Source organism: Lontra canadensis, unplaced genomic scaffold (genome assembly GCF_010015895.1).
Source record: "Lontra canadensis isolate GAN:19392208 unplaced genomic scaffold, GSC_riverotter_1.0 scaffold275, whole genome shotgun sequence".
NCBI lineage: Eukaryota > Metazoa > Chordata > Mammalia > Carnivora > Mustelidae > Lontra > Lontra canadensis.
Window position 1 is genome coordinate 204,620 of NW_022631269.1, and position 25,255 is coordinate 229,874.

At 45.3% G+C, this 25,255-nt stretch overlaps 1 protein-coding gene across 1 annotated transcript in view; it reads left to right on the forward strand.

The window, feature by feature from the left end:
* Positions 1–25,255, forward strand: part of LOC116862611 (contactin-associated protein-like 3B) — an 87,009-nt gene that overhangs the window by 57,243 nt on the left and 4,511 nt on the right. The window contains exons 5-10 of the mRNA XM_032849969.1: positions 460–644; positions 1,728–1,871; positions 4,893–5,154; positions 10,248–10,394; positions 18,269–18,440; positions 24,942–25,048. Coding sequence (XP_032705860.1) covers positions 460–644; positions 1,728–1,871; positions 4,893–5,154; positions 10,248–10,394; positions 18,269–18,440; positions 24,942–25,048 — 1,017 coding nt within the window. The remainder of the gene's footprint in view (positions 1–459; positions 645–1,727; positions 1,872–4,892; positions 5,155–10,247; positions 10,395–18,268; positions 18,441–24,941; positions 25,049–25,255) is intronic.

Below are 25,255 nucleotides of genomic sequence, written 5' to 3' on the forward strand. Positions count from 1 at the left end.
GCTCCACGGTTGAGGTGTACTATGGAGAACACGCATGTATCCCGAATGTACTTTACTGTAACAAGTTTTATAGGTCGGTTAGTGTGTAAGACCATTTGCACGTGTTCAGTAGACAACCTGGTAATATTGTAAAGACAAGGGGTGGATCCCTGAAACCGTGAGGTGGTGCTCTTCGTGAGGTTCTTGGAAGAAGATACTTCTAAGAAAAATGAAAATGCAGTAATTAATAATAATAAACACAAGAAAGGTAGAAGAAATCATTCCCAAGTGAGAGAAGGTTGTACATGAGGCTGAGGTAAAGGCAGTTGACCAGCTATCCGGATGGAAGTGTGCAAGGAAAGTGATTGGGGGAAGAGTTGGCCTCCCTCATGGCAGCCACGGTACTGAGTTGGCCTCCCACAGGGCAGCCATGGTACCGGGTTGGATGGGGTGGTTCATTTGCTTTGCCTGTCCTTGTAGGCCGTGCTAACCTGCCCTCTCCTGACGCCCGTGTGACCCTCACCCTGGGCAGCCTGCTGGACGACGAGCACTGGCATTCTGTCCTCATCGAGCTTGGGAACACGCATGTCCACTTCACTGTGGACAGGCACAGTCAGCATTTCCAGGCCGAGGGCGAGTGCGACTACTTGGATCTTGATTGTAAGGTGTGAACATTTCTTTTCAAGTATTACAGATTTTGTTATTTAAACGCAACATAACCTTTTAAGAAAATACTGCTTTGCAGAGAAGTTCCCTTTGCTAGTAATTTGGAATTCTGGCGAAATGTTTCCCACGGGTGACGTCGGCCCAGCAGGAGACCCACGTGCATTGTTGAGATGTTGTATCACTCGTAGGTGTGAGTTCTCCTCTGGGAGGAAGTAGTCGTTGAATTCGGAAGGTGTGTGGATGAAGAGGTATCAGTAGGACAGGCGGCACAGTAAAGTACACGTGTCTGGACGGCTTCCCATGTTATCTCTGGTGTTGGCCGTGACCCATTCTTTTGGAGATCTCTGTGTTTTAGGGCGATCGTAAACGGAATTAGCAATCTAGGGTGCTTGGAGAAGTAATCACCATACATTCCAACCTGCTTTTTCGAGGAATGAGAGAGCCAAAGTCAGGCGATTCAAAATACCGTTTCTAGGGACATTTAAAGGCTTAACGCATCCCTGGCGTGTTGCCCGCACGTATCTACCCAGCACTGGAGAACACCTTTTGTTCTGCCAGTTCTGCTCAGCACATCTATCCGAGCAAAGGGGATGATTTCAACATTCGTTTAGTGTAAGTGGCCTCAGCTGAGGAGGCCAGCTGCAGAGCCTGGTCCTGAATGAGATTATCGATGCCTTCATTATTCTGACCCATCCGCAGTGTCCTGGCCAAGACCCGGACCCTGAAGCTGGGTTCTGGGAAGGTTTGTAAAGTAGAATGTCATCATGGTCAACCGCCTTGTCACCCAGATCAAGAGTGACCGTGGAAATGAACGTACAACATTCCCCGTCAGCTGAAGTGACATAGCCCTTTGAGTAGCAAATTGCGAGAAGGGGTATTTAACCTACTTATCTAAGTGTAATAAAGAAAGAACCGGTACATTTAACCGGTACGTCTAAAAATTCACCTGAAATTAACATGTTAATGTTAAAATAATGCCAGATAGATTGGAGGCAATTATCCTATACCTGCTGAGCATATGTGTTTTAGGCAGACAATCAGAAAATCATTAAACAATATTATTTATGTCATTTTTTTCTAAGATCAGCTTTGGAGGGATTCTTGGACATGGAAAATCAGTGGCATTCCCACAAAAAGACTTTCATGGTTGCTTTGAAAATCTCTACTATAATGGAGTGGATCTCATTGATTTGTCCAAGAAACACACACCACAGATCCTCATCACGGTAAGAGAGCTACACGCGGGGTCAATGGAGCAGGGAGCTGCAGCTTGTCCGATGGGCCCAGTCTAGAATGTGCCTCTCCTGAAGGCAGGGAAAGTGCCAGTCATGTATGCCTTTTAGTTCGTTTTTGACTTAATTCACTAATTAACTTGATTTTTTAATTTAACTTTTTAAAATTTTAGTGCCAGTCACTCAAACACAGTGTAGTATGAGCTTCCGGTGTGCCGTTCAGGGATTCAGCACTTGCCTGCGCCACCCGGGCTCCTCACAAGTGCCCTCCTCCATCCCCATCACGGGCTTCTTAACTTTTACAGGTGTGTGGAAACAGACGCACGCTTTCGCAAATGCGTCATGGCGCCTCTGAATAAAGACTTTTTGGGGCAGGGTCTCTGTTGGGATTGATTTCCTCTTGCTCCTTTCTCCCGTTACTGAACTCCTAGCTCAGCTGCCTGTTGCTCGCTCGAACGGCCAGTACTCGAGAGATGAATTTGGATTGGAAAGGAATTTGAGCTTAATTTAATTTGAGGCCAGGAACCTGGGGAGAAGGTGGACTCTTGTGCAAAAGCCAGCTACCGGGTTTCTGCCCGGCCCAGAGATTTGCAGAGGGGTTAGGAGTGGGTCGGTGAAGGGAGGGGGTGGTCTGCTGCATCTCTCCATCCCGGGCAGACTCCGTGGTGCTGGCCACAAACCCTATCTTCGTGCTCAGGGGCTGTGCCCCAGGGGTCTGGTGCCTGTTTGCTGATGTGCAGGAACGCCCCGTTGTTCTGCAGAGGGAGGCCAAGGCCCACAGATACACAAAGGAAGGTTAGTAAAATCAGTCCTGTGACCTAAGAAAGAAAAAGATTTGCCAGAAAACTTGCTTGACTCTTTGGAAGGCGGATGTGGCTTTGAACAGGCGACTGGACACGTTTGGGACCTTCTCGCCCCAAGGCCAGGGGTCTGTCTGCTGTGGATCTGGGGACTTAGGTCAGTGAATAATGAACATGTTATCTCGAGGCAGGTGGACCCCTCAGACAGGTTGGACTGTTGTCAGGCTTTCGTCCCTCCACGCGGCTGCAGGCGTCCCCCTGGGCCAGCGTGTTACTGAGCTAGCGTCTGTCCTTCCACGTTTGGTTCCTTAGACCCGAATCCTCTACACTCAGTGCACCCAGCTTTGTGAACATCGACGCCTCCATGTCGAGTGTCGTTTACAGAAATGGGATTATTTTATGTGAGCTTTTCTCCATCTCTATTTTCCAACTCAGAGAAACCTGTGGAAATGCTTTTTTTTTTTTTTTAAGATTTATTTATTTTAGAGAGAGAGCATGAAGGAGAGAAAGAGAGAGGACCTCTCAAGCAGACCCCCCACTGGGCTCGGAGCCCCACATGGGACTCGATCCCAGGACCCTGAGACCATGACCTGAGCTGAAATCAAGTGTCGGTCACTCAGCCGACTGAGCCACCCAGGTGCCCCAATTTATAAGAGAGTTTTAGGTTTGATAGATAACCCTATGTCATTCATGATCCAAATGTTTTCTCAGATTAACCAATTTTCTATGAAATATAAAATCATGTTATAATTATGTATCATATATCATATTTTATATTAAATGTTATGGGCCATGTTGAGCATATAAATGCCTTTATTGGTACGTAGCCAATGTCTCAATGTACTTTTTTTAAATAGCTTTGTAGTATTTGGTCTTGCTTTGAAATACTTCTGAAACCCTAGACTCTAGGTACAGTCTGAAGGATTTTCCTGTAAAAAGTTTTAAGGCAGTTTCATTTTATTTATTTACTTTAAAATTGAAAAAAAATTAAGTCTTCGACTGTCTGGGCTTTACTTTTTGTGTGGATCAGTAGTTATTTTAGGTCTCACGGATACCCATTCGTGCCTGAGCTGTTTAGTGACCAGACCCAACTTCCGAGCACAGGCTTGAATCTTCCCTCTCACCATGTGCTGGCTGTACCTGTGGTCTCAGATCTTTCTGTGGGTAGTCACTGGGCTCCACTGCTGTGTTTACCCCATACCAATGCCGTATTGACTTGATTACAGTGCTTTTATGGTATATATTTTGGAGAGGAAGGACAATGTTTGGGCACATATTCCTCTGGAATTTGTGAAAATCTATCTAATTTTTTAAAAAAGGAATTTATTTATTTACTTGAGAGAGAGAGGGTGCACGTGCAGGGGGACAGACAGAGGGAGAGGGAGAAGGAGACTCCCTCTGAGTCCTTGATCCCAGGACCCCGAGATCATGACCTGAGGTGAAGGCAGAGGCTTAACCCACTGAGCCCCCCAGGTGCCCCACTTAATTGGAGTTCTTTTAAGAACTTAAGTTCCTTCCTCCCAAACACTATGATTAAAGGTAAGTTTGCTCCTGGAGCAGCAGACATAATCTAAAGCTCAAAGGTGTGTTTTTTAGTAAAATAGAATGAAATAAAAGCAACAGGCAGCCAGCGGGTCAGAGGTCAGGCTGGGGAGAGCGTGCTGGTTGACACGGCCCATGGGAGCCTCTGAGAGGTGGGCAGCCCGCTCAGGCCGGCCACACCCCTGCCTCAGACCGGCGAAGCCCAGGGCCTGCCTGAGCCAGATGTTCGTGTCCCCGGGTGACGGGTGTGTAAGCGTTCACACAACCAAGGGGGGTGCAGGAAGGTTCCCGGAGCCGCTGTCCATGGTGCTGGGCTTCATGCCGCATGTAAACAGCCAGTGCCTGGAGGTATAGGAAATCTGTCTCCTCTGTTGTGTCCTGCGCCCAGCACAAGGCCTGGGAAAGACGTGTCTCGAGATTCCTTTGCCAATGCCCAGAAATGGAGGAGACAGAACTGCCCTAAAAGCCTCAGAAGGAGGTTTGCCCAGCCAGGGCAGTGTCACGGTTTGAGGGACCTGTCAGGTCAATCTGGATTGCAGCTGGATGGGGAAGCCTGGTTCTTAGGTCCTCGCTTGCTGGTAGGTTGATAGGAAACTGCACCTCTTGGAAAGCTCATTGTTCATGAAAGTCTCCCTTCTGCCCCTTCCTAAATCCTTTTCCACTGTATCCACAGGGAAATGTGTCCTTCTCGTGCTCACACCCACAAATTGTGCCCGTGACTTTTCTGAGCTCCAGGAGTTACTTGGCTCTGCCGGGCACCATCGGAGAGGACAAGGTGTCGGTCGCTTTCCAATTCCGAACATGGAACAGGGCAGGGCTGCTGCTGACCACTCAATTCCAACATGGGCCAGCGGCTCTCGTCCTCGTTCTTAATGATGGAAAACTCAGACTGAGTCTCTCCCAGCCCGGACATCTGGCGAGGGATGTCACAGCAGGTAATAGGTGTTTGCTGTGACCACACGGTCCTCCTGTCACCTCTGCATTAAACGAGTGACTGAATCAGTAAGATACTCGTAATCCTTCTAGAGGGAACTAGAGTTCTTTTACCTTTGAACTAGGTACATCCAGGCTGTTGTTGTGTGAGTCAGTTTGACGTGAGGTTAGCTGCAGATCACACATACCTCTCAAAAAGTTTAAAAAATAGGGTGCCTGGGTGGCTCAGTGGGTTAAAGCCTCTGCCTTTGGCCCAGGTCATGATCTGAGGGTCCTGGGATTGAGCCCCACATTGGGATCTCTGCTCAGCAGGGAGCCTGCTTCCCTTCCTCTCTCTCTGCCTACTTGTGATGTCTCTCTGTCAAATAAATAAATAAAATATTTTTAAAAAGTTTAAAAAATAACCTAGTTATCAACTGATGGTGGGGAGTTGGCAGTCCGCTTGAAACACTGGAGAACAGTAGCCTAAGTCGGAGTCCTGACAAAAGAGGTTCCTTATCCCGTCCTTTGAGCCTATATGCACACCAATCATAATATTTGAAGTTATGATTTTTCTCAGATTTTCTGTTCCTTCAGGAATCCCTGTTTTGGATAAGGCTTCTTCTAACAGTGGGCAAATGTTTTGCTTGGCTTCCAAGAAGGACCCACGTTTCTAAACTCCCTTCCGGGGTTGTGTTATCCTCAGAGTCTGGGGACTGTTTTGCATTAGAGTGCTGGTGAAAGTGTAAAGCCAGGTGGGTGTCCTTCCACGAGTGTTGACTACGGAAGGAGTGCCTCGCCTGACCCAGGTTACCAGGTCAGATTGAAAGCCGGGAATGAAACGTAGCTCTTTGTTTCTCTTTATAATAAAAGACAAAATCTGACCACCGGCGTAGGGAGTTCCCTTGTGGACCTCAGCAGATGAGCACAACCAGGGAGTGTCAAGTCAGATTTTGGCAATCGCCTCACTCCTGGTTTGTGTAGATTTACAAGCTGCGTGCCTTATTAACGGAGAGATGGTGTTTTGCTGTTGCTTCACGTGAGTACACACCGTTCTCCCTTCCAACGCACTGGGATTAGTTATTTAACTTTTTTTGAAGGCTGGCACTGAAATATTATAGGAATACTTTATTGAATTGATTTTTTTAAGCTTTCACTGGGCAACACATTAATTTTTGGAAACAAACCAGAGGTGCATTTTTCTTGCTGCTTTTTTTTAGAAGCATTTGAGGGTTGTTTTTTTTTTTTTAAACCTTTGAAATACAGGCCTGCCTCCGAGATACTCAGGTCTGGTTCCAGACCACCCAAATACAACAAATATTGCAATTAAGTGAACGAAATGGATTTTTTTTGGCTTTCCCACGCATATAAAATTAAGTCTGCAGTATACCATGGTCTGTTAAATGTGCAGGAACTTTATGTCTGGAAAAACAATATAAACACCTTAATTAAAAAAGTACTTTATTGCTAAGAAAAGGTGCCGCGTGAGCCTTCAGCAAGTTATAATCACGGATCACAGATCAGCATCACAAATGTCACAGTGACGAAAACGTCTGAAGGATCGTGACACAGAGGCACAGAATGAGCAGATGCTGTTGGAAAAATGTCCCCTAGAGACGCCCTTTGGGCAGCGGGCCACGAGGCTTCAGCTGGAGAAAGGCACGGTGTCTGCGAGGCACAGAAAGTGAGGAAGAGGAGACAGATGGTGACTGGTTTTCATTCCAAACCTTGGATGAAGTGCGAAAGCACCTACCAAACCACGAACCAGTTTAAAGGTTGAGTGAGACGTAATCACGCCGGATGCCAGGAAAGGACACCCAGTCACCGTCCACCCTGCTTCTAGCTTTTGGGTTCTTTTTCCAAATAGTTAGTTACCTCACTGTGTTTGTGAAGGGATCTAGAAAGGTCCAGAGTGTACAGTCTAGTGTCCGTGTGCTTGTGGAGCTGGGCCAGCGGAGCGTGGTGGGAACAGAATTCAGTGGGGGGCAGGGGAGCGTGCGTTCCCTCACTGTAGGAAAAGACACAGTCCACCCTTTCCGGAAGAGCCTCAACTGCCCGGGGCAGTGTTCTCTGCAATCTGGATGGATTTGAGACAAGCTGGTGGGAGGGCTTTGTGAGAGGACTCGCCTCCCAGGCCCACTTCCAGAACCACCTCTGTGCTGCTAGGGCTGATGGGCTCGAAAGTGCCACCTGTGTTCTCCCCAAGCCTCGGGTCCTCGTTGTTGGAGTGACACTAGTGTGACTGATGGTAGAAGCAATGATGTTGAGCCTACAGACCATGAGCCCAGTGCCTGCTAGTCAGCAGTCACTCCAAAACCTTTAGTTCTCATTATTCCAAAACTAGTCCCGAGACCATCACTGGCCCCCCAGACTGAAGCCTTTGTGGAGCTGTGGGGTGAGTGAGAGAATGAGCATCGTGTTCCCAGTAGCACAAATCAAAACACCCCCGCCCCTCCCTTCTCCATCCGTCCTTTGACTGTAGTGCTGCCTGGGAGGCAGGCAGTTCATTCCGTCGGAAGTGGGGAGGGTAGAGGACACACAAAAGAAACACAAAGAGTGAGAATTATAATGGGGAGAAACAGAATGATCATAAGAGCAGGCATTTCACTTTTAAATGAGAATGTTGAATTTTATTAAAAACAGTCTTTTATTATAGAGGTAAATGGCATCTATTACCCATTCAAGGAGATATTCTGGAGTGTCTTCTGCAAGTTCTCCCAGGAAATAACTCTAAGTCCTAGACAGGTGGGTGGAGGGGGGGGACAGGAGGGAATTTTAACATCAGATTTTATTTTATTTTTTTAAAGATTTTATTTATTTATTTGACAGACAGAGAGAGATCACAAGTAGGCAGAGAGGCAGGCAGAGAGAAAGAGGGGGAAGCAGGCTCCCTGCTGAGCAGAGAGCCCGATGCGGGGCTCGATCCCAGGACCCTGAGATCATGACCTGGGCCGAAGGCAGAGGCTTAACTCACTGAGGCACCCAGGCGCCCCATTAACATCAGATTTTAAGTGGATGTGGTTCCGTCCTGACAGATAATGTTAGGTAAACTTCAAAATAAATACCGAATGACAAGAGTGGAAGGGACACTCCCAGGTTCTTGTTTGTGGATTCCTTCAGCTCCAGGGCTGGAGGATTTCCTTCAGGACCAGTGCATAATGTAGGTCTTGAGTATCTAACTGCAATCTTCCATATTCTGTTGTCGGCTTTCTCATCATTGCTCATGAACCTAACCCATCTGGGGTCTTTGCAACAGTTTTGGGTTCACAAATGTGACACAGAAACTGAGAGATGGGTGTACATGGCAAAGAGCTAAAGTCCCTGAAAGGGAGTGCTGGGAAGTACCATCACTCCTGTTTCACAGTCTGAGAGGAGCGGAGGCATCACGATTTTTACAGTAGGGTCTATGACCTTCTGGGTCAGGCCAGAAACATATTTCCTGTGCACAGGGTCTTGAATCCATGTCAACGTCACTGATGAGCAATGAAGCCAAGACCAAAAAAGCTGTATTTTCATTTTTAATTGCAGTATCGTTGACATATTAAAGAGCATTGGAGGGACATGGATTTATGGGGTTGATTGGGTTTCTTGGGCCAAACTCTGATACCAAATTAAATACGCCTAGTTAACTTTCCACTGGAAACACGGCCCCATACCCCATGAGCTAGAAAATAATTTCTGACCCTTGCAGGTTGAGTTCCAAACTTCGAGGGCTCTAAGCAGTCAGCACCTTTCTCATTTGCAAGAGGTATAGCCTAATCTATCAGGACAATTCCCCAAGACGATCAAATTAGGGTCAGGCAGGCTCATGCACAAGCTTGGGCATGACCTCAAAGAAATCAAGAGTCTCACTTTGTTGTTTTCAGTGAGCTGAAGTGTTTGTTTATGACCTGTCTCCCTGATGGGCAAGACAATTTCTAAAGATTCCAATTATTCACTGTGCTCCTTCAGAGCAGCAGGTTTCTCTGGGGCCGGGACAGTGGCCGTGACCTCCCTGTGGAGGGGAGGAATCCCTTGCCTTTGGACAAATGACTCGCTTTGGCCAATGGAAAATGGGCATGAAGGCAAACGATTCCCTCATCCAAAGTTAATGTTAATATTTAAAAATATTTCCTACTGGTTTTTGTCCAATTTTAGACAGTGATTGAGTATGCACACACACACACTTTAATGTGATGCTTTCTGAACTTTACATTTTGTTCTATGAATTTTCATGTTTTAATAATACTTAAGTTGCTGATACATTTTTTCTAAAGAGTTATATTGATATATACGATATATTTTTCTAAATAGTCTACCAAGATTATATATAGTAATAATACGTGAAAGTAGGGATAAGATTTTATTTTTATAACAACAATTTTGGAAAATCTTATCCTTCTCAACATCCAAAATATTAACAAACTAGAAGAGGGAGAACTGTGCCCCGAGCCAGGGGACTAGGATATTTGATCATGTTAAGGTTGTTCAGGATCCTGTTGTGTTAAGCTGTTAAAGTCCGAGCACTGGGAGAAACTAAGATTCCACTGTCCAAGGCAGAATGTTTGGACTGTCCACTCTTGAATCTTCCTCCCCCCTTCAATTCAGCTTTCTTTCTTTTCTCTTTTTTTCTTCCTACACTTTTCTGATTTAACCGAGTGATGAGAAAGTGAAACACAGTCATTGCTGTGTGCACATATGTCTTAATACTCTTAACTGACCACAGTAATTTTTGCTAGAATATAATTTGTGTTAGAACACGACTGGCCAATCTATGACTGTGGGAGGTCAGAGGCAAGGACCCTCTGAAACCACACATTTACTCAATGAGCCTCAGTCCACAGGTAACCCCTTCCTCCTAGAGAAACAGGATACCACGTGATCTCATTGCCTGTTAAGAAACCCCCAAGCCCACATCTGTCCCAAGCCTCTCCCTTTCTCTCTGAGAGGCCCAGTTGTCCTCTGTGGTGGGTCTCCATTGCCCAACCAGCTAAATAACCTGGGGGTTTCAGGTGAGTTCATGGTGAAGTTTGGTAGGGTGTCTAAGATCATGATTGTATTGTTTTCAAGCATGGCTCTGTGTAGCTGCATCTATAGGGTTTTTAGCAATCTCTGACCCGATTTTGTTTACTTCCAGGTGCTGGATTAAGTGATGGGCGGTGGCATTCAGTGTCCCTCTTGTTGAAAGGAAATCACCTGAGTGTGATGGTGGATGGTGAGGCAGTCTCTGTGGCTCATTCCTTGCATGGGCAGATTGATGCAGGGGACACCTATTATTTGGGCGGTAAGTGAAAGCAACTGGTGGTGTTGACAATCAAACCATCTTTGTCTTTCCAGCTCCTGCCTTCTGAGACAACCAGCAATTTTAAATGAAGGTTAATACTGAAGAGTGAGCTTTCTCTTTCAGTTTTGTCAATGACAATGTCAAGCAAAGACAATAAATTTTTCTTAAGGATTTATTTACTTATTTGAGAGAGATAGCATGAGTGGGAGTGACAGAGGGAGAGGGAGAGAGGATCCCAAGCAGATTCCCCATTGAGTGCGGAGCCTGACATGGGCTCTATCTCATGACCCAGAGATCATGACCTGAGCCGAAACCAGTAGGTGCTTAACCTACTGTGCCACCCAGGCACCCCCGACAAAGGCGGTAAATTATGGCCTAAAATGCAAGTCTCTGGGGCCTTGTTTCAATGTGCATTTGCTAATATTGGTTTTGAATTTAGCACTTGTTTTCACTGCAGTCACCTGGAAAGCTTCCAGAATGCTAGGGCCTGTCTCCGTCCCTAGAGATCTGCTTTCTCTGGCTCTGACGCCCGGGGAGTGGGCTCTCCAGGTGACTCTGTGCAGGCCACTCTGAGGGTCCTCACTCTCTGTCTCTAACCTTTTGTGCTTCGCAGTAGGGTGTTTTCTGAAGGCCAGATAACCCTTAGAACCTTTCCTTCAGGTGTTTTTATGCAACAGTTTCCTTGTTGCACGTGGGCGGTCTTCTTTTTGTCAGCCGCTCTCCTCCCCGAGGGGCCCAGGTCCTCCAGTGTGGCCCGGGAGCCACCCATGGCAGCACCATTTTCAAGCCTGTCACAGGTGCAGACGTAACTCCCCTGACTTCCTGAACCAGAATCTGCATTTTCCCAAGATCCCCAGCTGCTCTGTTGCCCTAAACGTTCAGGAAGGGTCCTGTTGCCCACTGTGTAGGCACAAGGACACTGTTACCTACACCAGAGCAAGAGAGGAACTTAATGGCTACTGACACTCACTCACTACCTCGTGGTGAACTTTACCAAGACAACACCAGACCATCACCCCGACTGTGGGAGACGGCAGGTTTGCCTGTTTGGTAGATCTTTGACCGAGTGTGTCCAGGATCCGTGCAGCCAGGGAGGGGGAGCTCCTGAGGGTAACAAATGTCCGTTCTGAGGCATCCGTGTGAAGAGTCTGGGCCACCAGAAGCTTAGGCCTGTCAGTTGTGAGACTTCCTTCTAATCGTGGCTGGAAGCCGTCCTTGCTCTTACTCCCGTTTCACATTTTATGGTTGTTTCTTTCCAAAATAAGTTTGAGGTCATGGCGGAGATAACTTGATAGCCCAACAAGAAAGTATAAAATCCTCCCGAAGAGTTGACAGTAAGCCCACACAGGGCGTTTAATCTTTCAAGCCCCCTAAAGCAAGCCTCCACTGTGAGCGTGGAGCGGCACCAGGAGCGTTAGAACATTGGATTGGTCGCTTTCCCCCCCTGCCAAATATGATGCACCTCTGACCCAGACAGGTTTTTAAACCTTTATGCCTATGATGGATTTTAGAGCTCTGCAGAGGAACTGATTCCTTCAAAACTAAATAAAGAATTGATCCAGGAGCTGTAACTTAAAACATAAAAGATTTTGAAGCACTAAAAGGGATAGGAAGAAAAATCTTTGCTGTATTGTTTAATGGTACAAAATGGAATGCTTGTTATTTTGTATTAAAAAGTTAAAAAAAAAAACAACTTTCTAAAACCACAGAGTTTTCTCTCATATTTGAGCTTCGGGCATGTTTCAAATGTGCAACTCACAGCTGCATGAAAACAGGTACTTTCCATAAATACCTACACATTGATGTGATATGAAGTCACTATGTAATTCATGTATGCGTTTTAAAACACTACTCATGTTTTTTGAAAGGAGCGTTTGTGGGCTAACCCCCTAATGTACACAATTAAACACTACAATGCTTTTAATGTTTCCCTCTCCTCTAAATTCTCACTCCCCCAGTTAAGGATTACCCTGCCCCCCCTTTTACTAATCTTTGTATCACCTTTTTATGTTTTAATCAACGTGTAGCACCGTGTTAGTTTCAGATGTGAGCATATGACTCAGTGTTTGTATATATTACAAAATAATCCCACAATAACTAGTTAATATCCACAACCATATATAGTTATAATTTTTTCTTGTCATGAAAATTTTAAGGTCTACTTTCTTAGCAACTTTTAAATAGACAATAAGGTATTATTAGCTGTAATCACCATGCTGTACATTGCATCGCTATGACTTATTTATTTTACAACTGAAAGTTTGTAATTTCTAATGTATTGCTTTTCTTTAGAAGCTATATCCATGTAGGTGACTTCACACAGTAGTGTTCTGTGTTCTGTGTCCCCTTGCTTTTCAGTTTACGCATAGGGCACTACCGTGTGCCTTCTTCTGGGTTCTTTTTATTGTTATTGCTGTCACTGTTGTTCTAGATTAGTCTTGGAGTATTTATAGGTAAAGTTAATTAATTTTTACTGCCCTGTGGTTTTGATGTGTACGACACCATGTTTCACTTATTAACTCCGCCGTCCCGTTTTACTGTGGACCAACAACTGGATGGTGCCCACTTTTTGCTATTATAAAAGTTGTGATAAATATCCTATGACTGCCAAGAATCCTCTTGCCAGTGATTTTAACATTTTCCTTATGTGCAACTATCAAGCTTTCCTAATATGCATAGTCAATTCAATGAAACAACCTTTGGTTGTTTCCAGTCCTTGGTCTATGAAAGGACCCTAGAGACTTGGAGGCAATGTCTTGGAAAAAAGCACAATAGGCTTTTCTTACGTGTTTTCATAAAATTGTGTTGATGTACAGAAAAGCTGTCTCGTTAGTATAGTTTCTAATAACAAATCATGTCTCTAACATAAGCGGAATTACAAAGTTCAAACATCCCATGAGAGAGTATAATGACTTTTCTTCATTACCAGTTTGCTATTTTTTGGTTGTGATTAAAATTTGGCACTGATTGGCAAAAATAGTGTAAGATCTTGCAATCACAGCACGTTATCTGTAACTAATGTGTAAATTCAGAATGACCTGTGTGTACTCCGCTGTCAACACCCACTTGATTCCTACAGAGCAATTTCAGGCGCTGATTCAAACCAACGTATTCAACTCTCCTCTTTATACCAACGTAACAGCATCTTTTTTCCTGGAGAAGGAATATACACTTTCCAAACAACCCAGCTAATGCCATCACCAAGCTGGAGCAAACACTCAAAACCAAAACACCCCAGTTTACTGATGTTAAATGAGAAGATGAGCATTATTTGTTGTGAAGGAAAAGCAGGAGAGGCAGGTCTAGGACCAGTGAACATGAAGCCCGATTCTCAGTCGATGAGCTGTGCTCAAAGCTGTATGCACAGGGGAAGAATCCCATGTTCAGAGCCCCTCGTCTGTATGGTCCGTTGGACTCCCCAGCTCTGTTCTGGGGAAAGGGGGGGCAGGTCAGCTTCCAATTGAGTAGGAACTTTGAGACCCAAAGATGTCAATGCCAGAGATGTTTTATCCAATCCCAAGAATGGTGTATGCCAGTGTCTCTTTAATTATCTTCTTAATGGATGTCCATCAGGACCGGAATATGCATTGTGTTACCAGGGAAATCCACTTTATCCAGTCCATGCTCCGTAGCAGATGCGGTATTCATGGCAGCCAGTGCCCCATGTTCCGAGACCCTCCTTAGCCCGCTCTCCTGATGGAGGTTGAGTGGCAAGTCCCTGCTCACCACGTGGTCAGTGACTCTTTTTTGCCGTGCTTTCCCATAAGGGCAGATTAGGGCATCTTCCTATTATAGTTAGGGTGGCTATATAATTTATTATCCAAACCAGGATGCTTTAGTGAATGGAGGGGATGATCTCGATAATTATGGCAGGACAGCAGGCATAAAGCAGAGCTCTGTGGCTTTCTTTCCATGACAAAGTTCCTCTCGCAGATTTGTAGCCTTTTTACATGTGGTGCAGGTTCCCCTTTTCCCTTTTCTATTTCTCCTCAGTGTGAGCTTTGTTTGTGAATTGTTCTGACAACAGTTTTGCTCTACCCTACCATACACAGAGTTCAGTGCCTGCCGGGGAGGGTAGTGGGAAGCTGCTGACCCCTGGATTCCTTCTGTGGGACCGTGGTGCTGTCCACCAGCACACATGCCCTGCAGAGCTGGGAAACATCAAATAACGCTCCAAATCTCGCGAGGGTCCTTGTGTGTGTGAGGCGTTAGCAGACCAGGGAACAATGATGGCTGTAACGAGGTCTCACCTCATGACCCATTCTGGGGTTGTGACATGCAGTGACAATTTCTCTGTCATCCTCAGAGGTACTTAAATTTCTGACTCCTTCCATGGTGACGGATATGTTCCACTGACTTAGCAATAACGATCCCCGTCCACTTTCACTGTCCATCCTGAATCAGGTCATGGAGGAAGGACCCTCTGCCATCTTACCATTGGGACTTCGGGCAATCTGTGTGGATGAACAGACAGCTGGTGGTCTGGGCTTGTCTTGGGCCATGGTACCCCTTGCTGCTTGACCTCTCTCTCGTAACTGGAGCAAGGAAGGACTTTGCAGTTTGACCTTTCCTTCTTAATATTCCACTTTGAGAAAATTTTCTTTGTGATTCAGTTGAGTCTTTATAGGAACACTGAGTTACTGCACTGTATTTATTTTTTCATTTTTTTCTTTTTCTTTTCTTTTTTTTTTTTTTAGAGAGAAAGAGAGTGTGAGCGGGGATGGGTGGGGAGGGACAGGGGGTGAGAGAGAATCTTATTCAGTGCAGAGCCCGACATGGGGCTTGATCCCACAACTCTGAGATCAGACTCTGAGATCAGCCAAATCAGATTTCCACCTGAGTGGAAATCAAGAGTTGGACGCCCAACTGACTGAGACACCAGGCGCCCCAGATACTGCATTGTATTTTAGATGCATCTGAAGTTTGTGATCTGGAGAAAGGGGAAAGATTTATTGGCTGAACGTTTCTGATCCTGTATCCTAAATTCTCAGTCCCTAAGCACTGTCGGTGGAAGTTGCCTATAAAGACACAAAGATACTTCAGGTGTCTTCCAAATATATCCAACCTTCCAGAAATTCTTTTACAAACATAAATGTGCATATTTTCACATAAAACAAGGAAAAAGGAAAGGGAAACTGGACAGTTTGTCTGTTCTTTGTGATGTAACACCACATTTGAAGTGTCAACGTCTCCATGAGGGAAATTTATGGGGCTTCATTGTGCCCAACAGTGGGTTTAACTGGACGCAGGCCTTCGCTGGTTTTGGGGTATATTTGTCAGGAATGCAAAGCCTCAGCCACTGAAAGAAGAGGAGAGATGGACTATGTGCGTCTTGTGGAAATTCTTAGGCACAACCTTGTGGCCATTGGGCGGGAATGAGAGGAGGCTCTATCTTCAGTCCCTGCCCTTTGAAGGTGCACCAGTGACCCTCATGACAAAAGTTCAGAGAGAGGAGAATGAAAAACATATAGGTATAATGAGTAAAATCTTTATGAAATTACTGATTCCAGGGGCACCTGGGCAGCATAGTTCAATGTCTGACGCCTGATGTCAGCTCAGGGCATGATCTCAAGGTCGTGAGATCCGGCCCCACGTTGGGCTCCCGGCTTGAGTCTCCCTCCCTCTGTCCCTCCTCCCCTCATGCTGTCACTGTCTCTCTCTCTCTCTCTTTTTCTCACATAAACAAATCTTTCTAAAAAAAAAAATTACTGATTCCATTTCATTTAAAATATGAGACTTCTAAAGCAACCTCAAATCCCACCTGTAAATATTACCAAAAACTTCCTTAATATTTAAATGCCTGGAAAATAATTTTTTAATGATTTTTTTAGAAAGATGAGTAGTTATGACTCTGTATCTAACAAATTAAAAGAAAACATTCTCCTGGAAATGATGTCAATGAGACACAGAATGAATTAAATAGGTGAGTTTCTCAGGAAGCATAAAATTTGTTTCACAATTTCTTGGAATTAAAAGAATATTAAATTATTAAAAAATGTTGTGCTTCTACTGTGTTTGCATCTGAAAGTAAAATACTCAATTAAGTGAATGCTTTGAGATTTTATCCCACGTGGCTACAGGTAGGTTCCCCAGGAAGCTGGCTCTCTGCTTGGGAGACTCGTGTGTACGGTGGTTTAGTGAGGTCAGTTCTTAGGAACGACCCTGCTGGGGGCAGAGAGCAGCTGGGATGAGCAGAGACAAGGCGAGGCGCGATGCCGTCGCGTAGAGACCTCAAGGCAGCTCTGAAGAAGCATCGCCTGAGGGGACGTCCCAGTTGAGGCTGCGGGTCACTGACCCATCCATTGCATCCGTGGGCACTGGCTGTCCCTGGGGAGGGTACCACCCATGAGACTCTGCTCCCTGAAGCCAGGGCAGTTCCTGGGGAGAACCTCAGTCCCCAAAATGAGAGGTGTGTGTGAAATGGAGACGAAGCTGTGTCTGTAGTTTTCTCCACGTGATGGCCTTTCACCAAAGCATTTGCGGTGAGTCTGTTTCTCTTTTCCTGTCCCCTGGGAATCTGGCGGTGCTCACATCGAAGACCTGTGATTGCTTTGAGGGCAGCTCTGCAGAGGGTGGGAGAGCACGTGCCAGCCTGCTGACCCCACGAGGGGAAGGAGGCAGCTCTGAATCCTGATTGGCTTTGACTTTGATTTCAAAGCTGTGTCCTGGCCCATCATGGGTATAAGAGCCTTGTCTTCGTGGGAAACCAGGGGGATACAATAAAACACCACTTAGGCATTGTGGTTTGCAACGGTAGAAGATAACCTGAGGTGGATTCAAATTTTTGAGGGTGTTTTGGAGCAAAAAACTGATCCGAATCACAAAACACCAAAGTAGAAGTGGTCAGGAGTGCTCCGTGGGCAGGAGCGGGGGAAGGGCTCCCGGAGAGGAGGGGCGGCAGCAGGGAGAGGAATTACTGATTGGCTCCGGCTGAAATCGGGGGTGGCTGTCTGGGGCCACAGTCTGTAGGTTACGGTTTCAGAGCCTTGACGAGCCACATGAAGCCACACAGAAATCAAGCTCATTTATTGTCTCCGACTCTGGTTTGCTGTCCCGGGCCACTAAGGCTTTTGGTGAGTCACCGTGGTCTGATGGCCTCTTTCCTTCATTAATTTAACAATAATTTACAGCAAGCCAATTCGTGAATGCAGCAGAACTTGTAAAAACTTACTATTATTGAAAACAGTCAAAGCCTGTTTCTTCTTGCATGGGGTGCTCCAGGATGCTAACTTTCCCCCGTTATCCTCAGGGCCGTATCGTTGAGATACTTGTTAACTCTGGGTGTGTGTGTGTGTGAAAAGGCATTTGACTAAAATGCCTCATTCAGAAGCAGTTGGAAACGTAAGTCATTTACATTGTCGTTAGATGTCTCTGGCCGTGTACGGTCAAACCTTGTTTTAACTGTGTTGTGCTTGCACACACACACACGCAAGCCCAGAGTAGGAATCTCACATACATAATTATTTCTCAAGCATTTTAAATTTCATAGGTCCTAGTAGGCCTGTGATTTTTTCTTTCTGATTCTGTTATGCCATGGTCTTTACTAGATAGTTTAATATCATGCTGAAAGGACCGATTTCTTTGGACGGTTTCAAAAGAGAAATCAAACTCAGCTTAGAGGAAATGGGCCTTGACTCCACTGGTAGAGTCTACCTTCGGCTCATCTGTCCACCAGCCTGGCTTGAATTGTTATTTCTGTGCTTTACCAAAACCAGTAGTGTCTGTTCTCAGCCGTCCACTGCCCCGTCCACGAGGAAGCGTAATCTTCAGACGTCTGTAAGCAGGAGGCAGCAAACTTGCACGTACAGAATACTGACGGCTGTTTTGGTCACGACTGTTGACTTTCTCCTTTGTGCGTCTTCGTGTTCATTCAGGCTGTCCCAACAGCAGCTCTGGCCCTGGATGCGGAGGTCCCCTGACCGGGTTTCAGGGCTGCCTGAGGCTCATCTCCATTGGCGACCAGGCGGTGGACCCCATCACAGTACAGCGGGGGTCGCTGGGGACTTTCCGTGACCTCCAGATAGACACCTGTGGCCTCACCGACAGGTAAAGCCATCCCAGGTCATTTCAGTATTCCTGATTTCAATTTTTGGGTAGTGGGTTAAGAGCAAATGGGCCACTGAGAGGGAGCACCTCCTTCTAGCCCCTTCTCCTTCCTGATAGCCAACCCATATGGAAAACTATAATTAATTAAAAACTAGAAAATGACCCTGTTTAATTTCAAACAATTGCTCCTTTCAGATGGTGTCTTCTTAGAAGATGTAGTATCGTGAGTTTTCCTTGCGTGTGTCCTCAAGCCACTTAGTTTTTACAGAATCCTGTTCGTGGTGCCATAATTGTTGATGAGTGTAAATACTGATGAGTAAAAATACTCCTAAAAATTCTTTCACGGCACAAAGCAGATTAGAATATTCTAGAAAGATGATGAATCGTTGAGGACCAGGAGGTTGAAAGCCACATGTGGTCAGTAGGATTCACCCCACGCTCCTTTCTCTATGTGGAAAATGAAAAGTAACTCTTCCCCTAGAAGGGTCTCAGCCTTGGGGATTCCTAGTCACACAAACACAAGGGGGAAAGGAGGGAACCCAGTTACCACACACGGAGCACGGTACCGGTCAGTGAGGACATAGTGGGGGACGAGTGCAAGGGGACAAGACACAAACTTCCCGCTCTAGAATAAGTAAGTGTGGAGACGTAATGAGCAGCACGATGACTGTAGTGGCTGTCGTGCATATTTGAAAGTCGCTGAGGTTCTTGAAAGTCCTCATCTCAAGAAAGAACTTTCGTCACTGTGTGTGGTGCTGGATGTTAGTGAGGCTTATTGTGGTGATCACGTCACAAGATACACAAATACTGACTCATTCTATTGCACACCTGAAACTAACATAATGTTTTAAGTCAATTATACCTCAATTAAAAAAAAGAAAAAGAAAGAAAACCCCTGAAACCATAGGACGTTAAAATCGTGAATTCTTGCAACTTTATTCAAACTGTCTTGTTTGTCGTGCTCTTGAGCTTTCAGGTTTTCTAGATAAAAGGGATGGCTTAGCTTGATGACACTAAATTTTTTCTGTGCCTGGTATGTCTGCCCTTCCTGAAGCGGGACTGCCTTACGTTCCTGTCGAATAAGTGAGCACACTCCAGACGCCCTCCCACATCTGTGTGTGGCCAACCTCTTCCAAGTTCACGCTGTGCCAAGTGCTTTGTGCAGTAAATCTGTTCCCAGTTTAACGGCACTAGTTGGAATCCCGTGTCATGTCCAATAAAGTACACGTTGTGTTGCAATTTGGCAGTGTGTTAGAAAACCATAAGTTCTAGTAACGTGAAATATTAACTCACAAGAACTTGCTTTCCTTAATGCAGATGTTCATGGGTATCATTTACATTCTGTTCATTTGTAGGGGTAAGGGGAGAGTCAAAGAATTAGGCAAAAACTCTGAATCCTAATTCTCAGATTATGAAATGTATGCTGGCATAGGAACTGGCTTCTCTGTAAGTTATAGCTTCCGCCAGCTCTGGAATCCTGAATCTTAGTATTGGGAGGGGGTTCAGAAACACTCTCTTGGAGGTAGGGTACAGCCCTCGCCGATGGGAATGGCTGTCAGTGGCTCAGCTGGGTCAGGGGTCAGGGGTCAGGTTGTTGTTCAGTCGTGGAGCTTGTGAAGCTCACAGGAAGTTACTTCAGTGCCCTGGGAATTCCCACACAAAACATGATGCAATCACAGTGTTTCTCTTACATAAGAAATGCATGTTGAGCCTTTGTGCAGAAAGGTCTTTAGCCAAAAACACACACAAAACCCAAAAACCAAAAACCAACAACAAAGTATGCATGATGTATGCGTGTGTGTGTGTGTGTGTGTATGTGTATCACCAAAATAGAAAGATTTCCCATATCACACCTAAAAATGGTTGTTAGACGTACATACTAGCAATGGATGGGGACCTCTGGGATCTGGGATATTAAGTTACCTTCCCTGCTCAAAGCAGAAACTGAGGTTCATGGCAACCCTGTACATGGGCCTGAAAAGAGCCATTGGCACTTTGGCTGATGTAGCCAATAATTGTAATTTTTTATGGTTTTTGTGGTTTAACATCAGAAAACATGTCCTTACTCTGCACTGTTAGAAACGTTCACTCTTCCTTGGTGCTTCCGGCCACACCTCCACCTCCGTGTTCAATGCACCATGAGAGAGATTCACATGGAAATACGACCGAGCAACCATCCATGCCAGGCTCTTGTTGGCACTTGCTCCGTGCCGACCCCGGCCACCCGTCAGCCTGCACCTTGCTTGTCCAGAGCCAGTCATGCTGTGCTCAGGTGAAGCTGAGATTTATGATTGAAATGCAGGTGATTTTGTAACTCTTACCTGTCGGGCAAAGGAGTTAATAATTCATGATGCATAACAGCATTCCTGGCCCAACGGCACAGCAGGTTATGAAAAGATGTTTGAAACAGGCTGGGGATACAGGAGACCTTCCTGAGCTGCACAAGGACTCATGCATATGGTGCTCTGTGCCCCTCAGGCTCCCATGACATGGGGAAAGCTGTGGATTCTTGGAAACAAGGCTTTGGGAACAAGGTTATCGTGATGAGGGATCATGTCTTACAGCAGTCGTGTTTTGGACATTAGGATTTCATGTCCTATAACTCAGGTTACACAGTCCTTTCCATATTTCTTTTAGGATCACAGGAATGCCACCTTGAACATCTCTAGGCACGGACTGTACTGATGGGGCCGCTTTGCCCACTCTGTGGACTTTGGCCAGCGTTCATCTTCTAGATGCTAAATGCAACATCACGTGCTCTATGTGTTGTTTTTTAGAGATCAGTAGACTGAAGTGGAACTGTGGGGGGGTTGTGGAGACATGCGGGACGGGTGCCTAATTTGTGCTGGTACAAGGCAGGGCTATCAGAGAGGAGGGAGAGACACCTACCCTGGGGTGGGAGGTGGGTATGTCAGTTGAGTGAGAGAGACTGAACATCCAGCGATGGTACAGCCATGAGCCCAAGCCAAAGTTCCGCCACGAGTCTGCCTGTTTGAACACGGCTGCTGTAGAAATTGGGTGTCTGAGGACGAGCAGCAGGGATGGCGAGAGATGGGGTTTCCTGGCTGGGAAGGGGCTACACCACAGAGGCCTGGTGGCCAGATCAAAATCTGGACACTGATCTAAGGTTCCCCAGGAATTCACTGAGGGCTCTGTGCTAGGAAGCCACTTGCACAGCTAAGCAATACTGCCAATGAGGGAAGATGGTTTGGGTGTGGGCCACAGAGAGAGGGTATGTGGCCTGGAAGTCAGGTAAGGGGCTGCTTACCCATGGGAGAAGGAATGATAGCCTGAGGTAGGGAAGAGAAAAATGTAGATGATGTATACAGTGTTTGGTGAACAGAAGTGCAAGCTGATGAGTGTGTGCTATGGGGGGATGGAGAGGGACAGGTCATGATGACCCTCGGGATCTGGCTTGGACAGCTGGATAAGGGGTGGCATCAGCACTCAGTGGAACACTGAAGAAGCATGATGTTTGGAGGCACAGAGTCAAGAGGCTTAAATCTAAAGATATTTTGGAAATCATAGAAGTATAAAATCCTAAAGTTGAGAAGAATCTCAAGCATGACATCTATGGAAGTTTCCACCTCAAAGCAGGGATCTCTTTCTCACCATAGAGAAGAGAATCCTGCTCCTGCTTCTGTTCCATCTTTCAGGAATGAGACCCTTGCCCATTCACCAAATGCTTCATCAGTGTCCTCTTTTCCATCCAGATTTCTACCACGAATCTTCATATTTCCTGCTTTAGGTTTAGGCACACTTTATCCCCATACTCCAACAAGTACTCAGTGAATTCCCTTCATTGGCTCTCCTCTAGGCTAACGTCTGTTCTCTTAGCAGTTGTTTAGAGGTCAAGGCGTTAAGCACTATCTCAATCCTGATTGCCCTCCTCTGCACCAACTGTGGCCAACATCTTCCCTAAATACAGAAGGGACCTGGTCCATGCATGATATGTAGGATTCATAACCTCCCTTCCCAAAGAAACTGGTGCAGGCTAAGCTCACTTCATCTGTGTGTAAGCATCACCAGCATGCTGGACTTGTGGTTTCCACCAATCACAAGGGGGGGTTTTCCATTTTCCCAAGAAGCTCACCTTCTAGTTCTTGGCATGGAATCAGGTGTCCCCACTCAAATGCCAGAAGACCTAGCAGGAGAGAGTTTATGTGTGTCCTTTGAAAGACATTGGGCTCATTTCCAGCACTTCCTCCCAAATAGCAAAGGAGTGCTAACTGCACATAGAGTAGAAGGAACCCAAAGGTACCCATTCCTTTGACTCCTTGAGAGAAATAGGGATTGAGCTCCAGAGGATAACAAGTACTTAAGTTCCTGCAATGTATGAGGCTTTTGAAGGACTATATCAAGAGCTTTACCTGTATAACAAGAGAGGCCATGTGGCTTGTCAGGACCCAAGTTATTTGCCTTTAAATTGATGTCGGTCTTCATTTCGACATCATTGACAAAGTTGTAATGCATAACATTCCTTTGTGAGGATATTAACAAACTTGTTTTACCCATTCCTCATTTGATGGCCATGTAGGTTTCTACTTTTTGACTCTTATGAATAATGCTGATATAAACATGAATGTACAGGGTTTTGTGCACACCTGTGTTTTTGGTTCTCTTGGGCAGATACCTAGGAGCGGAATTGCTGGGTCAGGGGTGAGTTTGTGCTTAACTTCCAGATTGCTTTCCAAAGTACCATTTTATATTCTCAGCAGTGACGTAGAATGGTCCAAATCCTCCCCGTCCCTCCCTGTCCCTGTTATGATGTCTTTTTGATGAGAACCATTCCAGTGGGTGAGAAGTGGCATCTCGTTGTGGTTTTGATTTGAGCTTTCCTAATGACTAATGATGTCAAGCATGATTACATACGTGTATTTTCCATCAGGCCATCTTTTGTAAGGCATCTGTTCTTGATTACACACGTGTATTTTCTGTCTGGTCATCTTTTGTAAGGCATCTGTTCAGATCTTTTGACTCTTTGGACCCAGTTTTTAATTGGTTGTTCATTGCCCTTATTGTTAGATTTTTAAAAAGTTTTATCTATATTTTGGATATCCATCCTGTGTCAAATATGGATTTTGCAAAGACAGTCTTCAAGTCTGTGGCCTCTATTCTCATTCCCTTAAATTTTAATGAAGCCTGAATTATCGATTTTTTCTTTCATAGACCATATCTGAAAAGTCATTGCCATGCCCAAGGTCAGCTAGATTTTTCTCCTGCGTTCTCTTCTGGGAGTTTAACAGTTTGGTATTTTACAATTAGGTCTATGATCAAAGTTGAGTTAACTTGAAGTTCTTTTAATCTGTAATTGAAAAGCAGTTGACATATTGTATTAGTTTTAGGTGGACAATAGAGTGAGTCAGCCGTTACATACATTATGAAACACTCACCCTGAATGGTGTCATTGCCATGTGTCAGCACACAAACTTATTACGATATTATTGACTATATTCCCTCTGCTGTATTTTTCATCCCTGGCATTTATTTTATAACCAGAGTCTGTACCTCTCAATCCCATTCGCGTTTTGCCCTTCTCCCCTCCCCCGTCACCTGGCAACCACTAGTTTGTTCTCATATCTATGAATCTGTTTCTCTTTTCTGTTGTCTTTTGTTTGCTCATTTGTTTTTTTCAGATTCAACATTCAAATGAAATCATATGGTATTTGTCTTTCTCCATCTGACTTATTTCACTGAGCATAACACCTTCTAGGTCCATCCATGGTCCATCAAATAGCAAGATTTCGTGTCTTCTATGGCCTAACAGCCTACTGTTGTGTGTTTATAGACCACACCTCCTTGTCCACCCATCTGTTATGACTACTCCGGTTGCTTCCCTGTCTTGACTGTTGTAAATAATGCTTGCCATGAACAAAGGGTGCGTATCCTTTTGAATTCATGTTTTTGTTTTTCTTGGATAAATACCCAGAAGTGGAATTACTGGGTCATATGTCATTTCTATTCTTACTTTTTTGGGGAACTTCCATACTGTATTCGTAGTTGATGCACCAGTTTACATTCCCACCAACAGTGCACAAAGCTTCCCTTTTCACCACATTCTCTCTAACACTTGCTATTTCCTGTCTTTTTGATACTAACCATTCTGAGCAGAGTGAGATGAATTCTCATCATGGTTCTGATCTGCCTTTCCCTGATGATGAGTCATGAGCATCTTTTCATGTGTCTGTTGGCCATCTGGATGGCCTCTTGGGAAAACATCTGTCTAGATTCAGTGCTCATTTTTTAATTTGTTATTTCTTTTTCTGATGTTGTGTTATATCCACTCTATATATTTTGGTTATTAAGCTCTCATCAGATATATCATTTGCAAATATCCTCTCTCATTCGAAATGTTGCCTTTTTGATTTTGATGGGGCAAAACTTTCTGAGTTTGATGTAGACCCTGTCGGTACCATGTTTCACTGTAGCAGGTTAGCGCTAAGACACACATTTTCTCCTGACAGAACGTGGGGAATAGCAGGTGTATCTGTTTTCTTGCAGGTGTTTGCCCAGCTACTGTGAACATGGGGGCGAATGCTCCCAGTCCTGGGACACCTTCAGCTGTGACTGTGCACACACTGGATACACGGGCGCGACCTGCCATTCCTGTAAGCCTCACACCTTGCTGTCTCAATTTCCGTGCAGTTCCTTTTCCTTTCCGTGATTTGGTGTATATGTGTCTGTATCTGTGCAACCATGTGTTGGAAAACAACAAAACCAGTAGGTATTTTAGAGACTAATTTGTGTCTGGTTTGGTTATTTATTTTAGAGGTGGGGAGGGGCTGGGGGAGAGGGAGAGAGAGAATCCCAGCCCT